This window comes from Sturnus vulgaris, chromosome 19 (genome assembly GCF_052056855.1).
Source record: "Sturnus vulgaris isolate bStuVul1 chromosome 19, bStuVul1.hap1, whole genome shotgun sequence".
In the NCBI taxonomy this organism is placed as follows: domain Eukaryota; kingdom Metazoa; phylum Chordata; class Aves; order Passeriformes; family Sturnidae; genus Sturnus; species Sturnus vulgaris.
In genome coordinates this window covers 8,460,764-8,479,593 of record NC_142261.1, presented here as the reverse complement: position 1 = coordinate 8,479,593, position 18,830 = coordinate 8,460,764, and the positions used below count along the sequence as shown (strand labels likewise).

Sequence of the window (18,830 nt, the reverse complement as noted above, 5' to 3'; positions counted from 1 at the left end):
TTGAAACCAGTTTTCTTGGATACAACGTAATCATGTAAACTGCCTCCACAAAGAGACCAGAGTGACAACAGGTAATCAATTAAAACCTACCAAATACTATTGGAGTGGGTTCAGTTACTTGTTCCTCTTCTTTTCTTAGGCTTTCAGAAGCATCAAGTTTATCCACCTACATTGAAGTGAACAGGAGATTTATGAAGGCCTTGTCTAGGAATTGCACCATTGTGTGAAGCTTTTCATGCCTGGTACTTCAGCTATCAAGTGCTCTTTTTTAGTCCAAGTTGGAGACTACTGAAGTCTGCCTATTCCCAGCAAGCTTTGTTGTAAAATGACTTCCTAGTTCTTTCAGGAGTGTTGCAATAAGCAGCAGCTCTCAAATGCAGACGAGGTACTCATTACCTTCAAAGGAAGCATTTTGGGGGCCCTATTCTAGTGACTGCTAACTATGACCCAGAACTCAAACCCAACAGAGCAACCATCATCTCAAATGGGCCTCATCTACATTTACCTATTAACTTGCAATTCCTCTTCCCTTCAGTGACACCTCACAGATATCTGCAAACATTCCAGGCCCATAAAGTCTAGGACTACAGCCTAACCTGGTTAGGTACCTGCAAGGTACTGGTTTAACCATATTGGTACTCACAGAGACTTCTTCTAGAGGAAACTCTAGAACCATTATGGAAAATGTTTAGTAGTATCAGCTTTATACACATCTCAGTGCTGTGCCACATAAAGCTCTGTTCATGCTAAACAAATTTGTGGAAATGCTACAGTGTAATGCAGGAGCCCTAAACACAACTTCAGACAGTGGGTGTGGAGAGCAATCTGAACAGCAACAGCACTTTCCTTCTCAAGTTTAACAAGTTTTATTTTCCAGTAGAGAACCACTGAGACTGAAGACTACAAGACATAAAAATCACACAGCTTCACATCCTGGTACAGGCAGTATTAACATCCTGGGCAAACCTACATTTAGCCCAATACTGTATTTCAGCTGCTCCTCATCCTCCTTTCCCACTGCAAAGAATCACACCTGGTCTGAGAACTGCTTCAAGAGAGGTCTCTGTTACACTTTAGAGGTGTTATCCACATATTGTGTTTAACAGTTTCCTCAACGTTTTGAAGCTTGCAACTCAAATTGACAACTAGAGTGACAGCAGGTCTTTTACTGGTTCATTTATAGCTGTCAGCCTAAGAGTTCTCCAGCTATTGGTGTTAAAAACGCTATCCAAATTACTGTGGATTAAAGCAACTGACACCTACCCATTTCCGTCTACCTGTCCTGCTCTATTTACCCCCGACTCAGCTCTCTCGGGTTTGTCTTTCCCTGGGGCTGTCCCACCGTGGCTCTGGCCAGCAGCACAGTCCTGCCCTCAGCTGGGCAAACAGCAGGAATGCCGAGAGCAGCCACCTCAGCAAGGGATGAACAGCTCTGGGAAAGCCAGATCACATCTGCTCTGCTGCCTAGAACTGTTTCAAAAGGTTTCCAGGTGAATGTCATTATACTCCGTGTACCTGACTCCTTCTAGGACAGAGGCTATTCTGTGCTTTAACATGTTTTTATGCAGAAAAGACAGAAGTAGTTCTGGAAGATGTACACACCCCACCGAAACTAGTCTATTCTTTTGTGTTTTTGAAGTTAGTTACATGACAATTTTAGACATACCACATTTATAAAGCCCATTCTCCAATTCCATGTTTTGCAGTTAATTCAACAGACTAAATTAGTGTCACTGTAAACCACTTTCACCATGCAGATTTTCCTTCTGGCAAGTTATCCCATATTTAGTACACATGATTACTTGTAAATCCAACCAGCAGTTTAAAACAAATGATTTTAGACCTAAACCTCACATGGAAGAGTTCAGGAAAACTCGTGTGGCAAGTTTCTCCTGAGTGAAATACAAGGAGTAGGAGAGATCTGTGCAAGTACTTTCATCATACCAACGGGCACGAAGTTTACAGAAGCTTCATGGCACTATTCAAACTCACTATCATGCCTGAATTATTGCACACTTTGGTAATTTACAGTGTAAAAAGCAATTTGCCTTTGGAATGCATCCTGTTACAGGGCAACTGCTTTTCTTTGTTTATGAACAGCATCCTCCCTGCCACAAAATATCTAATACAGTGAAAATGAGTCCAAAGTGAAGCTCTCCTCAAGCAGTTGTTTTTGTTTCCCATGAAGAGGAGAAGAATCTGGTTGGATTTTCAAGTTGCTTGTGAATAGTTATCCTTTTAGCATTAGAAAGTGAACAGGAAATGAGTTAGAGCTAAATTACACTGCTCTTCTGGCAGAAGCTACAGCTAGATTCCTGTAAAAGAAACCTAGGATATTGAGGGACACAAATGAACACAGAGAGTTTGAAATCAGAATGTCACCTTATAGAACAGTCCATCAACCTGCAAGAAAATTCAGAGGGGAATACTTAACATGACTTACAAGAAGCAACCTGAAGCAGTCACTTTTACATTGCTCATTTAAATGAAGTTCTTTACTGTGATGTCCTATGCAATCCTACAGCCTTCCAAGTATCCTAGTATTCCTTAGTATCCTAGAGCTGTTTGAGACAGGCATTTCAGGACCACACATGATCAGAATCTCTTTTCCCTCAGTTGAGGACCAGCTCTTGGTATCAGTATTGTACAATCTGAACATGCATCTAAAGTTCTGCTTTCCATTAAAAAAAAAACAAAACAAAAAACGAACACCCTCAGCAGTCTACTCCTATGGCTGATTGAGGAAAAATGTGCACTATTAGTTACCCAAAAGCCCTATGCTCTTTTTACTCTAGGAAATAAGGGGACTTTACTTTCATAGTTACACAAAGATAAAAGTGAGATATGTGTTGTCCTCACCAAGTTTTCAGTTCATCAGCTATGAAGCTGCTGTGAGAAGCACAGTTGCCTATATCTATTGCTAAAAGGAGAAGTTTAACTAGACCTCTTCAAGTACTAAGGCATCTATTTATAAGCTTTGCTAGCTAGCCTGGAGTGATGAAACCTACAGAACTTCAAGAAGACTTGCTCTATTAAGAATAGTAATATTCCAAATATATGCAAAGAGTTTTGGTTTACATAATGCTAATCATACAGCAGACTAAAGTCTTAGCTTTTTAGCCTATGCAATACTCACTTTGGTAAGGTACTCTCTCATCACTTGGATGAAATAAGGCATTGCAAAGTCCATGATGTTATGTCTCCATGCCAACTCAAGGACTACATCTGGGTGCAGCAAGTCATAGCATGTGAAAAGGCAGGCTGCAAAACACTCCTGCTTGCCTTCTTCCAAGAACCACTGGAGCAGCTTCTCAGCCAGCTCTGCATCTTTGGACTCTGCAGCATACTGCATAGCATCCTACAGAAGAGAACAACAGTTAAGCTTGACCCTTGCCTGTCAACATCTTACTCTACATCTTACATCCATGTTATTGCTAGCTAGATAAGCCGGGTATTTGGCATACCATGAAGTTAGTCTTTAACAACACCAGGCATATTCTGCAGGAGGTGAGATATCACAAGCAACAACTCTGAGGCAAGCCAGATACTTTATTAGCAACATCCAACAGGTTTCCTACAGACTATTGCACAAATCGGCCTGTAAGAACTCACTACAGGCTTGAAGAGCACACCAGAGTAATCGCATTTCATCTGCGCCTTTACAAGAGCCTGTGACTCAAAGTCTATGGAGAATGTTCCACACTGATACAGGTAACTGTACTGATGCCACTGATTGATAGAGACAGCTCCCCAGTTACATGACAACATTATGAAACTAAATTTAAGACATGCATTTGAAATTGCAACCACTTCTGCTTTAAGAATCTTTCCTTCAAGTGAAGGTCTACTAATTAAAACTGGATTTGAAACAAAAAAAATTCAGTGTCCAGGAGACTTATGCAGTGCCATTAACTCACCTTATACAGACGGTCTTTCTTGCACAGCTCCACACTCTGTTTCCAGCGGTTGTTACCCTTGTACAAGTACGCTGCAATACGCCTAAATTCAATTAGTTCGTGCTTCTCCAGACGCTGAGCCAACGTTATGTTATCAAAGTTGTCATAGGCATCAATGGAAGCTCTCAAACCCTGTTTGAGAGAGAGTTGTTACACGTGCTTCCAGACGGCAGTAGGTGAGAACTAGAGTAATGAAGCATCTAATCATAGTGCACAAGTGTTTCAGTTCTGCCGGATGTTGATACTATAGCTACACCTTATTTACCTAAGTGTTTCATGCACCTCTCCAAAGGATGCTTTCTAACAATAATGTTTCTAACAAAGGTGTTAACCTGGTCATACTGGCTCCAGACAGAAGAGCTAGCTACCATTAAAAGACAATGTCTTCAAACAGCAGCCAATGGGGCCAGAAGCAAATTTATTTACACAAGTGCTGCCCATTGAGTACACACCTGATACTGACCTTTGTGAAGTCTGTTCTGAGAAAAACATCTGTGGCACCTGCTTTTTTGCAAATCATTGACATCTCAAGACTCCTGCTTGCTAAGGGCTGACTGCATGCTCTCTCTCTGTTGCACTGGAGAAGTGTTATCTCCTACTCAATGACCTTACTGTGTCAGCAGCTTTTCTGTCAGAGGACCATCCCTGAGACTTAGCAATCTCTTTTTTGGGGCTCACCTGGAAATCTTCCTCTTCCGTTAAAAGGTTGTTTAGAGCTTCATTAACTCCTTTGTTGTTGTGGTTCTGGACTGAACGAAGATAAGGCTTTACCAGAAGTAGCTGATTAACCTGGAAAGAAGATGTTTCCAATACAAGATTAAGTACAGCAATCCTGACACTGCATTCTTCTGAAACAGGTTCCCATTTGTTATTATAGGAGTTTGTGCTTATTGTTAAAACCCTTCAGACAAAGAGTGAAATAAAACAGTCTCCAAGGCCAGTTACGCAACTCTTCCTGGGCTGCTTCTCGGCCCTTTATACTGGAGGCAAAGCTACTCAATACATGTCAACTCTGTTTTCCAGACAGAGTCCGAAGTATCTTAACTTGAGCAAGAGGACTTTTTGTTGACCTACACTCTCCCAAACTCACCTTTGAGAAAAAATTGACTGTCCTGGTGTGATCTAGCCGTGGAGATAATACAAGCAGGAGATCATTGATCAGCAGAGGTTTGTAGTCTAAGTAGAACTGCAAGGCTTTGTAGTACAGCTCCACATTGGCCACCTGCATGATCAGACACCAGTTAGTACTTCAAACAGAAGTAAACCTAAGGTGCTTAGTTTGGACCACTTAACTCAGCACAAAGTTTATGTGACTCCTACTAAACAACAGCTTAAGTTTCCTTCTAGAGGTCAGAAGTTTTTCACTTATGCAGAATTCTTTTTCAATCTTACAACTGCTTCTTGTACCATCTGCTTCCAGACAGTGAAATCGCAGGGTACCAGGGGCTTTGCAAACCAATTCTAATCCATCCACTGAAGAGGTCCTGGTACAGGCAGCCCACTACAGTTAGTATGACCATTTATCAACTTCTGAAGCCAAAAAAGACTGTAGCCTTTAAAAGTCTTCAAACTGTTTCCTTGAAACCCCCAGGTGCAGTAAGATTGTACTCAGTCCTAAATATTGTTTAAACTATTTTTCAATTCACTATTCTCTGCTGTACTCATGGGACTGTCCACCCCATTTCTCACATTGAAACAGCTGGAAACATATGCAGAAATCTTCCAAGAACAGTTACAGCCTCAGACTAAAACAGCAGTCAGCTCAAAGGTATTAAAGAGGTTAGGCCTCTTGCTTGTGACCTATGATCCTGCACAGCCTCTGAAAACATTCTGTGCTAGCTGCTGTCACTCAACAGAATGTGCTGCACAGCAGAAAAGAAATAGTGTAAGATCAGATGAATTCTTTGTGTTAAACTCACTGGAAATTGTTTTAAGTACAGCAGAAAAACTAAGTAGTAGCTTAAGCAAATTACTTCCTAAACAACAATTCTGTTGTGCATTTTTGCCTCTGTCCTGAAAGCAGCTTTCAGCACTTTGCTTCAGTTACCAAGTGACTTACTTTGGCAATTATGTCTTTAAACTGGCCTTCTTTCCAGGCATCAGTGGGATGATTCATCATAGTAATTATTGCATTGTCATACTCCTCGTACTTGTCATAGAGGAATACAAGTTCTGCCCAGAGATGAGCCTGTTCTGCAGCTCTGAGCACCTAATAAAACAAACAAAAAAATGCACCAGGTTTGATTTCACTGGCAGCTTCCCATCTTCATTTGCAGCTACGTTACTGCATACCTTTGGAATATTAACTCTAGACCAGAAAAGCTCCAGATGTTCCCTCATTTTCTGAGGCTTGAATTTGGAGTATAAGATGGCAAGTTCAGTAAACATCCCCATGTGAGCACGCTCTAGGCCCAAAGCAGCTTCCAAAAGGGCAATCAGTTCTTCAAAGTAGCCACGATCCTGGATGTCAGGAAAATAAGGATTAATAAAGCTTGCTAAAATGCACATTTATTTAAATACAACATGCTTTGACTGTCTCTGCACTGAAAGTGTTTAGATTTTTGATTCCAATGAGGTGAGAGAATTATAAAAGAAGGCACAATGGAAACTATTTCCTCTCCATTTACTACGGAAAAAATGCATGTTATCACTAAGAAATGAAGATGGTGGAAAAATTAATTTAAATATTAGCTCCCAGGGTATCTTTTTCTTTCATGTGACTTTATTAGCAGATACACATACACTGTACAAGTCTTCCAGAATATTAACAGTTACCTGATAGTAACTGATCAGCTCCTCAAGTTCATCAGCATGGATGACTATATGTAAGCCACAGAGCTGTGCCAAGCGGAATTCTTTTCCATCCACACAGGCAAAGCAGACCTGTCATGACAGTCAGCAAATAGTTAACAGGACAAAGTTTTACCAAATTTGAGGTTTACTAACAGTTTCAAATGGTATATCCATAATACTTGTTCTAGAATTAAAATCGACTAAAACCCACAAGTTTAAGTTACCTCCTTCCAAGTCCTTGTGCTATTGGCTTTGCGGCCACTGTCCACTGCTGCCTGATACTCCCCAAGGTGCACCAAGGTAGATGCCAGGCGAGCAAAGTTGGATACGTTGTTATAGAGAAGTTTTGCTGCTTCATACATCCCCTCTTCATAACAGCGATCACCGACCTGAATGAGGAGTCCAAGGTAAACAAGGGTAGCAGCAAGAATGAGGGGTGAGCTAAGCAGCAAGTCACACTTGGAAACTGTGGATCAAGATATACCTGTTGTATATGGGCATTATTAGGGCCACTAATAAACTCCTCCAGTTCTGACAGACGATTAGTTTTTGCCAAAGCAAAAATAAGTTCTGTTTCTACGTAAGACTCTCTAGCCTTCTTCCTGGCCATCTGTAAGAACTTGACTAGGTCCTCCCAATTATCTGGAAGAGAGCAGAGATATGTAAGGTCCTGCCTTTAGTCATTCTGTATTGTTTACCTTGCCCACCTTAGGGACAGTTTTCACTAGCAGGCTCAAGGCTCTCCTTTACCTTGATAGTCAGCCATTTACACTTGAGTTATGGAATTCCCTGTCAGCACCAAGTCACCTTCAGGTAAGATTGGGACTTCTTGCTACTTTTCTGTAATCCAAGTGGCAAGCAATTCTGCCACATACAGCTAAATAAAGACATTATACTTAGTGATATTTGAGATAACAATCCAAATTTTCTCCACAGAGAGGTTTATGTTTGGTGTAGCAAGACAGACAACCTTGTCAACAGGAATCTCACTTAACACTGACTCATCCATTCCATGTACTGACAGTTCCCATTTCCTCTGAAACAGAAGTCCTAAGTCTCAATTGTCCCTGCTGCTCAATGTAAATGCAATAACCTAGCTCATATCCAAGCAATTTGAAGTTGAAGATGCTTTGCCTTACCATTTCTATTAGCTGCCTGAACAACTTCCATGTAGGCAGATGGATCATCTGCCTTTATATAGGAGTCAATGGCTTCCTTCACCAAATCCTTCTGGAGCTGTGCTCTGGCCAGCTGGCTCCACACTGCTGGTTCATTACATCTCTCTGCAAATTCATAAGCACGGTCTAAGTTGCCAATGTGCTCAATCAGCACCTGTTTGAAATTGAAGTTCCGAGTTAAAAACCAAAGTTTTGTAACACTGTGCCCTCTAACAGAACTCTTTCTTCAAGTGTATACACTGCTCTGTGTAAGCAATATGAAGCTAACTGCTCTTAGAACAGCCATTTCTGTCCAGGGAAGCATTCTACACCATCATGCAGGAACCATACCTCACCTGAATTGCTGAAGTATTGACATCGAATTTTCTGAATATAGCAAAGGCTTCCTCATATAGCTCATTACTGATGGCAATGTTTGCAATATCTGGGGCATCATAGTTATCCAGCCGATTGATGTATTCCATCACTCGAGTGCGGTCAGCCTTAATGGCAGTCAGGATCAGCAGGTTCTGGAGATTCCTTTGGTTAACAGAAGGCATAGGCTATAAGCAGTGCACAGCAACACCTGCTTAAGTGACATGGATTGTACACGTGAAAAAATAAACCCACTTATTGTCACTAGATACATCAGTTCATCCCCAGATTGAGAATCACTGACATTTACCTTCAAAAAGAAATTGCTTACCAATATTAGTGTTCTCTGTTCTCAACACATGACTGCAAATGGCACAGTGTGAACTAGGTCTGTTCTTCAAGCCCAGAGCACGCTAAATTCTAGCTTTTTGCCTTATTATAAACACTAAAGAGTGCTTAGGTCTTGCAACCAAGAGGCCCATGATAACCTGGATCATTCACAACCTAAACAAAGGCAATGAATAGGCTAAACTTGAGGACAAAGCTCTCCTCTTACCTGTGTTCACTGAATACAGAATTATCCAAGACAATTTTTTCCAATAACTCAATGAGTTCATTTGGCAGATCAGCAGTCATGAAAGCTTTCACAGTTACAGAAACTTCCTCTGGATCCTGTGTCTCTGATAAAGCTGTTTGGACAACCTAGATTCAAAGGCAGGAAACTCCTAAGTGTTTTCCCCAAATTAGATTATTTGTCCAGTGAACTACAAACTAAAGCCTCAGAATTTTGAGAGTATTTTGATAAAGACAGCAAGAAACAGCTATTAGCTGTATTTTATATGGAAATAAAGTAGCATCTTAGGTCTGTATGGGAAACAAATTCACTAGAGGAAGGTTATTCTCCAGGACAGAAAAAAATCTCTTATTGGCAGCTAAATCTCCTGACCATGAAGGTCAGAATTAATACCTGCCACTCCGACTCTTACAAACTTCTATATGGTGAGATAAGGCTTTAAGGGACCTTGTGGGGGAGGAATGCTACTTTAATGCTCCATAATGTTTCTGAGACATCCTGAGGTCTCCACACACTGGAAGTTTAGCCTCTGTGCTGTACCTGGTCAATAAGCTGCCGCCTGAATGGGTTGTTTTCTTCCAGCACATTTGCCCAGAGCTCAGGGTCCTTCCTGCGCACCAGATAGCGAGCCTCGCTCTTAAACAGGGAGTTCTCATTGCACACCTGAAACACAAGTTACAATTATTGGCATTACTGTTAAGGGTCAGTAACACAAGACAGGTTTAGCCAGCTATGAACCAAACAGTCTAGAAGACTGGCTAGAACTAATTTTTGACCAATGCTAAATGCCACAGACAAATTCTTACCCAACCTCTGATCTGGAAGGCTCATGGAGGAGGTCTCCAGGAGAATTTCTATAGCTTCTCTTGGTTTTGCCCAACACAAAAACACTGTGACTGTGGCTTCATAATAACTATTTGCTTCTGGTTGAAGTGAAGACCTGCAGAAGCCTGAAGAACTTCAGTTTTAAATCTAGAAAGGGGAGCCACTTGCCTGGGAAGTGCTACATAGTGAACTGAGGAATGGTGCAGGTGTTTAGAGTTAGAAGTAGGTTAAGTATTTGGTGACATTAGCTTTACACGTGTTTACAAGATTCAGAATAGCAAGTGGCTTGGATTCTCTTGTTAAGGTGTTAAGAGTACAGAACAAATGTGAAATTCCTTGTAGAAGTGCATCATGGGAGAGTTACAAGTCATGATCCTATTCGTACCACTAGCTTTAACTTCCAGCTAGAGGAGTAGAAACCTGATGGCCTAAGTCATCTTACAGCAACAGCTCACATTGCTAGTATCCAAATAAGCCCGTGGAATCTCAATTACTGTGCTGTAAACAAATCAGTACTAGCACAATTTTGCTTTGTACTTTACATTTATCAGTTGCAGGAGTTGATCCTTCTAGGAGACAAGTCTCAAGAATAATTCCTATAGGAAGATCTTTTCTCCATAACCAGGAACACCTTCCAAGAACATCAGTTCAGGGAAGAAACTGGTACAGACAGGCTTTTATGGTTAACCAGAATGGTAATGTTTATCCTAGCAAGTCTCCTAGCAAACAACTCAAAGCCACCTTCATATACTGAAATAAAGGAGACAAATGTAGCCAGCCCTTTAATAGCTACAGTGGAACTATTACTTAAAAATTAACCACTTCAGGCTGGAAAGTCATCCACTTCCAGAAGCAAGCCTGGATTATACTACCATTCTAATGCTCACAGCTGACATTCTCTGCATATACCAGTATGGAAGTGCAGGTAGGAGGAGAATGTTTTTTTCAGCAGCCACAAGCACTACCGGCTTAATCTGATACTAAGGTCTGGTGTTCACGTTGAGACTAGAAAGTGTTTGAGAACCCTGAGAATTTCACTTGCCCTTGAAATTCTGAGGGATGTTCTAAGAACAACAAGCTTAAAGATAGGAGAGGAATGCTATTGGATTAAGTCCTTGTAGTTAGACTGTCAACATTTCTTTTTCTCATTTCTAGTTAAGCATTGGAGCAAGTCTATGAGTCAATCACAAAGAAAAATTACAAGCCCTGTTTCAGTCTCAGGGAAACTTTTCCTTCACTGTAGGGCCAGGCTAGATGACAGCCTGTTCCTCCTGTTGAGCTTCAAGGCTCAAAAAAAATCAACTGAACAAAGCTTGAATGGTAGATATATTCATTACATAATAAACAAATAAACAAATTCATTTCAAGCAAAATCAGTGGATGAAAGACATGGATGGTACTTCAAAGTTCCAGTTATACAATTCCAGTTTGGACATATAGTAATTTTTTATGCTGATGAGAACAACTTACGCTATCTCCACATAGAAGAATCCCACCCTGCCTCAACTCCTGAGTGAGACTGCAAGACAGGATTCTGCAAGTGTTAGACCAATAGCCAGACAGGCTTCCACTTCAGGCATCAAGTAGTTCTTTTAAGCATGTTTATAAATGAGTTTTGCTAACCTTTATGAGTTCCAGATCACACTGCCCCCTCTCATAAGCAACGCAGGCCAGATGAGGGTCCCTCTTTTCACAATATTTGCCAACTACACGGCTGTCATAATAAGGATTCTCACGAAGGAAGCGCTCTGGATTATTATTACTGTCAATGTAGATTTTGGCCAAAGCATTATGAGTCGCAGGTTCTTCACAGCCTTCATGAATCCTTGATTCAAGCCATGGCAACAACAACTTAAGCCTTTGAAGAAGCAAACATTTTAGGTTTGTAAGTCAGACTGAGGTATGTTTAACAACTACCACTCAGAACATGGCCTTCCCTTCAAGCAAGTCTGCTGGTCAAACTTAAAAGCAAACACAGACCAGTCAGTTATTTTTAAATGACTCTTAAATGAGTGGAAGTCAGATCTGCAGTTTAACATCATGGAAGGTTGCAGATACCCCTAGTTTTACAATCTCTCAACTCCTGTTTCATTAGCTGGCAGTTCACAAAGCCATTTGTTCATTTTACAGGTAGTTAGAAACTAACTACAGAAGCTGCTGTGTGCCTGCAGCTAGACTGTCAAAACAGTTTGATTCAAATTTACTCAGAAGGTGCATCCCATGGCTGGCTGTATGGGAGTGTTCAACAGCCATGTTATATATCATGCAGTGCTGTCAGGCATTCCTACATGACCCAAACAATCAAGAGACTGACTAGCAAATTTGAACCGTTTTTCTATAAAGAAACACAAAACAGTATTAGTACTTTATCATTTAAGAAAACTGCATGCAATTCAATTTGTGCATAGCAGGGTGAGGGAAGCCCAACACTGGTGCCTCCAGATGTATTTTCATTACCGATTTCTTTTTTCCACTTCAGCCACCAGCTCATCTGTAGAGAACTGTCCTCTCACCACCATGATCAAGTTCTTGATGACATCTTCTGAACAATCTACATCAAGAAGCCCTCCAACCACTGCTGGTATACGGCTAGGATTCACCTAGAATAAGCCACCACCACTGAATTTAGTTATTAGCATTACTAATATTGTACTCTCAGTCTTCCACATGGAGAAGTTCTAGTTAACAATTTCAATTATGCTTCAGAGCAGAGAACTTTGAGTAACTAACATTTGTATATACATTCCAGGAATAACGTTTTTGTGATTGACAAAAGGCTTAATGAAGAGCCTCTGCACTGGGAGAACGAGGAAAAAAAAAAGACAGCGGATTATATTGTAGTCTGCTGACTAAATTCCTTATAATGAAGTAAAGATCAAGTCCTTACCTTCTGTACGTAGATCTCGATATACTTCTGCAGATTATTGCGATATAAATAGAGCACCAGGTCATGAACAAAGTCAAACCGATCGCAGACAATGATCAGAGGAAGCTGATCTGTGAGCTTTGCCTCCTGTATTTTGTGCAAAAGAGAAAAAAGTGACAAAAATTATTCACAGCCATGCCAACTAAACCTTCTTGGTGTTTCTTTCCATTAGGCAGCTGTAGTTCTGCTGCTAAGCAAAATATACAGAAGTTCCTTCTATCCCCTGGGCAGAATATTTACCTTCAGAAAGTTCTTCACTCGTTCTGGGTTATAGCAGTTACTTTCACGGCAGATTCTTTCCACTTCCTTTATCTGACCAGTCTTGCAAGCTGCCTGGATGTACTTGAAGTGAACATCTGGATCCTGGCTAAAGTTTACAATGGAACCCAAGAAATAGAACAGTCCTGGAAAGAGTCACATGTGTTCAACATTGTTAGAAGTGAAGCAAGTGAAGGCTGTATGAGCTTCAGCTTCTGACTTAGCTCAGCCTGAGAGAGTAGCTTTCAGTCAACTGCAGCAAGTATCAGAAGGATTCCTTTCCCTTCTTTCAGGTTTCATCTTTCTTTCTGATCTTTACTCAAGAGAGTTTAGAAACTATCTAGACCAAAACTACCCCTAGAACTCACTGTGATGAGCTCACTTTCATAAATGTATGCTAAGATCAAGCCATGTGACAAGTACCTCTCCCATAAAAGCTACAATCCTTACTACTAGCTTCAATCAGTCAGTGCTCCAAGTAAGCTGCTTCCCTCTAATACTGTACCTTCATAGCTTTTGAAAGATTCAAAAAGCTCCACAAGAGACTGGGTGCCAAGCTGTTCATGGTATTTAGAAGCAACCTGCACACAGAGCTGTAGGTTTTGCCTGATGTTGGCTGACAGCATAGCACGCAAACACTCCACGGAGTCTTCAACTGAGAGAGAGCCAAAGAAGTTCACAAGCCACTGCAAAGAGACAGAAATTTTACTGAGTAACTCCTACAGGATGAGACTGATTTCTAAGATGTACCAACTAGACAGTTTCTACCCCAGCTACTAGAGAGAAGTCTGTCATGAACTAAGACCAAAGACATAAAAAGAAACACTCGCTGTATTTACAATTACAAAAGTGCAGTTTGGAAATAATATTTGAAATGCCCACCTGGGAAACTGAGGTCAGATTTAAGCCACTGAAAATATAGATCACAACTCAATCGTTAACTGGACAAACGTTCTTGAATCATAGCTAATTGTGCTACTTCAGTACCTACAGCCCATCTTATGGCAGCCACAGAAATGCTAAAGACTGCTCACATCACTTTCTTACTTTGGACAACACTTACCTCAGGATTCAAGAGGTGAGTATGAACAACTGCACGTTTAATATCATAGAGATCCGTGTAGTGTTCCAAAGCTCGCTGGAGCAAGCCTGCCTTTTCACACAGCTGGGCAACATGAGCACGATCATAGTGTGTAAACATTTGGTTTCCGAGAATGGCATCTGCAACCTAGGAGGTTACATTTCATATTCAGACCGTCAAGAGAATCAGAGCAGCTTAGCCTACATGCTGTTGAGAAGTCACAGCAGTGACTTACTTAGTAGACTTTCATGTTACTAAACAACTTGCAGATCAGATATCCTGTTCTTGTGCAAGCCCAGTACTGTCTCTCCCTTTTTGGAGGAACTGGGTCATACCTGTGGGGCATGAATCAAATTCATTTCCAGGAGACGGGTCTGGAGGTGGCCTTCTGCAGGGCGGTTGTTTTTCAGGGCATCCAACAAAAAGGATGTGCACTGCTGCAGAAGACTGTGCTCCATGAACACATCTACAATCTGTTGAGATTGGTCAAATTAGAGAAGAGGGGTCTTACATACACTCATGTATATTTTCCTGTGTATACAAAAAGCCTGGCTAGACAGGAGTCCTTGGATGATGTTATGATACTGTATCCCCTATCCTCTGCTTCATGCCAAGATCCTAACTTCTCTCAAATCAAGAAAACAGGCTATCACAGCACCTACCATGCTGCATTCACATATTTTCATAATATTACTAATCATGGTAATAGAGAGACAAGTTTCACATGTTTCCTTTTCTCTAGAGTGGAAGAAGTGCATTACTCTGAGCTATTATGCCAGACTTTACCACCCACTCTTATTTAGCTCTAACACAGCATGCAAAGCTCATCTCTTCTCTTGCTGGGATAGTTTCTAGAAGAAAAGCCAAGACTTTTTCCAAGTAGCTTCAGTTATTTAATAATGCAAAATGCTCCCTTATTTCTCTGTCCATTTAACAAGAAGTGGCAAATGGCAGCCAGAACTGAACTTAGGTTTATTTGTTCATATTCCTGTAAATTCTCTGCATGGAGAGATGCTTCATTAAAGGCAACAGTAGGATAGTAACACTCTATTGTTTAGACTAAGATTGTGGCAGGTTTACTATCAATAAACCAGAAAGCTTCCACAAGAACTTGAGAACACACTTGCCTCTAAAGACTCAATGATAACCAAACTTGACTATTTAGTCACTCCTCTAATCAAGATGACAAGAGGTGTGAACCAGCCTTACCAGTCCCCAGGATGGTACTACACTATTCCCTCTGTCTAAAAGGAGAGCAGTACTCTTGCTGTAGGCATCACCTGGTTAATGTTAGCCAGTGGCTCCTCATCCTGTACCAGCATCTGAGAGAACTGCAGGCCTTGTTCTGGACTGACTCTCATTACACTTCGCAGTAGGAAGATCCAGTCTGGGGTGTAGCCAACCTAGAGATTTCAGACACAGTCATGCATATTTAGGAAGTTTCACACTTCTGTTAAGCCTTCAGATTCTTTAGTATAGGGACTATAAACTGTTGTGAGCTTGCAGTACCATCCCCCATCTTCCAAGAATTCTCAGACAAAAGCATTTCTTGTCTGTTGACACAGAAATTCAGTATTCACCTACTTAGTAACTAAACTTGTGCCAAGGCAATTCTCTGGCCATGTAATAAAACTGCCTGGAGTAATTTTTTCAACAGTCTTAAAGCCCTATTCATCAAGTCCTAAACTTAAAAGTGGGCATTAGGCAATCTTTCTTTTTTTATGGATTAGAAAACAAAGCCTGAGGAATTTAGGAAGAATCTTATCTTTATTCTGTAGAATAAACTTAAGCCAGTCTATTAAATTAATACTTCATAAAATTCTGGATATTTTGACATTTATTTTTTGCAGACATTTTAGAATGTAGTAATACACTATGATTTGCACAATGGACATATTAAACATAAAACAGAGTCTGTAGTTTGCAATAAATGATTTACCTTCTTAGCATACAGCACTATTTTCTGGAATTGACCAGTTTCAGCAAAGCACTGAATCACTTTGTTTGGCACATTAGCCCGAAGGTAGACACTGAGTGCAAGGGTTGGGTCAGCCGTCTTCACCAAGTCTCCCAGCTCCTCTGAGCACTCCAGCTGAAGCCAGAAGTGGTATTTTGTCAAACAGAAGAATTCAGAGATGCAGCATCAACAAAAGTATTGTTCACATTCAACTGTTACAAGGCAACAGAAGTAGGCTAATGTGTGATTGAGCCTACCTTGTCCTCCTTCAACCACTTCTCCAGAAGCTGTTTGCGGCCCTGCTGCAGGACGGGGCGACAGAGCTCCAGAGATTCAAACTTGTTCAGCTGTCCCTGGTCAAGCAATATTCCAAAGTACTGGAGCAGGGGAGAGGCCTGCCCAGGCTGAGCTGGTACACTCTGGAACTTTCTAATTGTATCACTGGTACGTAGAATTCCCTGAACAGGCACAAGACAGAGAGAAGCAGTGTTTAATTAGTGAAGACTGAACAGCATTAGTAAAAAATAGCAGGTTTTAGGGATAAACTGAAGCATCTACTGTTAAACCTTCAGGATAGAGACCATCAAACTTTTCAAATGTCTTTCTAGCAATTAGTCAGTGGCCACAGAAAGTCCAGTCTGGTTAGAAATGAATAGCAGATGCTACTTTACAGGATACAGGGAATGTATTAGTCAGAACCACTACCAGACTGCAGAGAACTAACACTGGATTTGTGTTTTGAATATCAAGCTCTGAAATGCACATGAGCAATCCACTAAGCTTATGCAAATTTCCATTATTTCTAAGCTTCACCTTTGAAATTACTTACCTTTGGTGCAGATGCAGCTACTTTAGCAGCATCAGCATAGTTTCCTTGAGCAAAGAGTGTGTTAAACTTTCTGGCAAATAACTCCTCTGCCCCAGCTAGGTTACTACGTATAGCCATTCGCAGTCCCAAGTCAGGATTCTGGAGAACATTTGTAGCATAGTTCACTATGTTGTCTTCCTCAACACACACTGAAAGCACCTGGAAAGGACAAGAGGCACATTGAGGAGTACTGCCCTCTCCACAACTACTAGGAAACACAACAATGAAATGGCTATGCAGCTCATCAGTGAAGGAGCAGATTACTAAAAAACCAAGTTCTTCTCCAAGTTTACCTGTACTAGCAGAGATAAAGTGATTAATCAAATAGTCACTCCCTTCCATGACATTTGTTGCATGAAGTTACTCATTAGGTTGGTTACATTCCATTTGAACTTCAGAAGGCTCAGAAAACAGAACGGTGGATTTGTTACCTGTCCTTTTTTGTTCACACCAATAATGCCTGAGGTAGGTTCGTGAGGAGCTGTGACAAAGATAGTATCAGCACTAATACGGTTCATGTAGATGCACACTCCAGACTCCAAATCATACATGTGGATATATCCATACTTCGTGATCAGATAAATAACACCATGCTTAATTCCAATCTGCCAAAAGACAGTTTTTTATTAGTCAAAACTAGTAAGATTGTAACCCTTAAGACAGCTGCCTTTAGCCTAGTCACAAGAAAGTACTGCAGTGACATGCCTTTGTACTGACACTAAGAACAAATATAGCTTCGGGCTTCTTCCTTTCAGACTCAAAAGCAATGAACAGCTTTGCTAGCCATTTGCAGGCATAGCTCCAGTGAACAGAGAGGTTGAAGGGAAATTAAAATTCATCTGCAGCAAAGAACATACTCCTCATCCTAATAAGCCAAGCTGAGGAACAAAGTTTGGGCATAATTAGCATTCTAGTCTAGATATGTCAGTACAAGTTTCTGTTCAGAAATACTAATGAGATAATCCCATTCTCTTCCCACAAAGCCTACCCAAAGCACCAGCAGAATCTAAACCAAACTCATCTACTGAGTACTCCAGTTTATCTGTCAAGTCACTGAAACTGGGGAGGCTTTCAAACCAAAAGGGTGCTCAGACATAGAAGTGCTCTCCCCTTGGGACAAGTCTTCGGATGTTTTGTTAATTAAGCCTTAATCTGAAGTACAGAGCCATATGAATCCTGCCATGCATGCACCTTAGTTATGGGCATCTCTTGGTCTATTTATGAAGCTGGTCTATGAGACTTGTTAGCAGTCTTATGCTCTGAGATCGTCTGATTTTATGACACAATTTCTAGTCCTAGAGACATGCTAAGTGAAATTTAGTCTGTGATAGCAATCAGCTCTGTTCCTACCGAAGAACCTCCCACTAACACCCCAAATTGCCTCTTCTGTGCTGCTACTACAGAAGGTATGCTAACATTCTTATCTAAAATGTAGACCATTAGTAGGAAGCTGAATAGCCAAAGTGATGTTGGATACATTCTCTCTGAAGACACTGTCAAGGGTTTTTTGGGGGTCTATTTCATTGGTTTAGGTTCTTTTTTGTAGAAGTTTTGTTGGAGCTTTTTGGTTATTATTTTTTAAAATACAGGAACAGTCTATATATTTAAGTTATTGTTTAAATATCCATGCTACCTCCCACAAACCTATCAACACCCCTCCCAGAACTAAGAAGAATGACCGCAAAGCACTACAGAAAGCAATCTTTATGACAGATGTTGGCTCCTTGCCAGGATATAAAACATTTTTTTTGGAGGGGTCAAACGTTTACCTGCATTGCCACAGGGAAGTCTGTTTGTGCCTCAGGTGGGAAAAACACATCAACAGCTTTCTTAACAAATGGCTGATTTCCAGTAGCTGGCTGACCTACTTCGATTATGTGCAGCTAGGAAAAAAAAGAGTACATGTCACAAGATAGCCTGCAAGTACAGCCACATGAAAGAAGTTCCTTTCCTCAGATAAGCCACTGAAGTCATCTGCCACATTTGGCCAACACAGTCTAGGGAGCTGTGCTTCACATACTCAGAATGTTAAGTTTTCTGCAACTTAATAAATTAAAACC

General features: G+C 40.9%; 1 protein-coding gene across 2 annotated transcripts in view; it reads right to left on the bottom strand.

Annotated features, from left to right (window-relative positions):
- The window catches only part of CLTCL1 (clathrin heavy chain like 1), a 34,244-nt gene that overhangs the window by 2,261 nt on the left and 13,153 nt on the right, over positions 1 to 18,830 (bottom strand). Inside the window, exons 5-32 of one of the 2 annotated variants that reach the window (XM_014894585.2) lie at positions 18,540 to 18,653; positions 17,202 to 17,375; positions 16,732 to 16,929; positions 16,160 to 16,360; positions 15,885 to 16,037; positions 15,226 to 15,348; positions 14,281 to 14,418; positions 13,928 to 14,092; positions 13,370 to 13,550; positions 12,847 to 13,010; positions 12,568 to 12,693; positions 12,138 to 12,280; positions 11,304 to 11,538; positions 9,396 to 9,518; positions 8,838 to 8,983; positions 8,263 to 8,446; positions 7,889 to 8,081; positions 7,234 to 7,391; positions 6,974 to 7,138; positions 6,732 to 6,839; positions 6,249 to 6,416; positions 6,016 to 6,165; positions 5,047 to 5,178; positions 4,635 to 4,745; positions 3,918 to 4,088; positions 3,137 to 3,358; positions 2,383 to 2,403; positions 91 to 166 (exon numbers count right to left, since the gene is read on the bottom strand). In XM_014894585.2, the coding sequence (XP_014750071.1) occupies positions 91 to 166; positions 2,383 to 2,403; positions 3,137 to 3,358; positions 3,918 to 4,088; positions 4,635 to 4,745; positions 5,047 to 5,178; positions 6,016 to 6,165; positions 6,249 to 6,416; positions 6,732 to 6,839; positions 6,974 to 7,138; positions 7,234 to 7,391; positions 7,889 to 8,081; positions 8,263 to 8,446; positions 8,838 to 8,983; positions 9,396 to 9,518; positions 11,304 to 11,538; positions 12,138 to 12,280; positions 12,568 to 12,693; positions 12,847 to 13,010; positions 13,370 to 13,550; positions 13,928 to 14,092; positions 14,281 to 14,418; positions 15,226 to 15,348; positions 15,885 to 16,037; positions 16,160 to 16,360; positions 16,732 to 16,929; positions 17,202 to 17,375; positions 18,540 to 18,653 (4,243 nt within the window). The remainder of the gene's footprint in view (positions 1 to 90; positions 167 to 2,382; positions 2,404 to 3,136; positions 3,359 to 3,917; positions 4,089 to 4,634; positions 4,746 to 5,046; positions 5,179 to 6,015; positions 6,166 to 6,248; positions 6,417 to 6,731; positions 6,840 to 6,973; positions 7,139 to 7,233; positions 7,392 to 7,888; positions 8,082 to 8,262; positions 8,447 to 8,837; positions 8,984 to 9,395; positions 9,519 to 11,303; positions 11,539 to 12,137; positions 12,281 to 12,567; positions 12,694 to 12,846; positions 13,011 to 13,369; positions 13,551 to 13,927; positions 14,093 to 14,280; positions 14,419 to 15,225; positions 15,349 to 15,884; positions 16,038 to 16,159; positions 16,361 to 16,731; positions 16,930 to 17,201; positions 17,376 to 18,539; positions 18,654 to 18,830) is intronic. The other variant, XM_014894586.2, reaches the window with a different exon arrangement.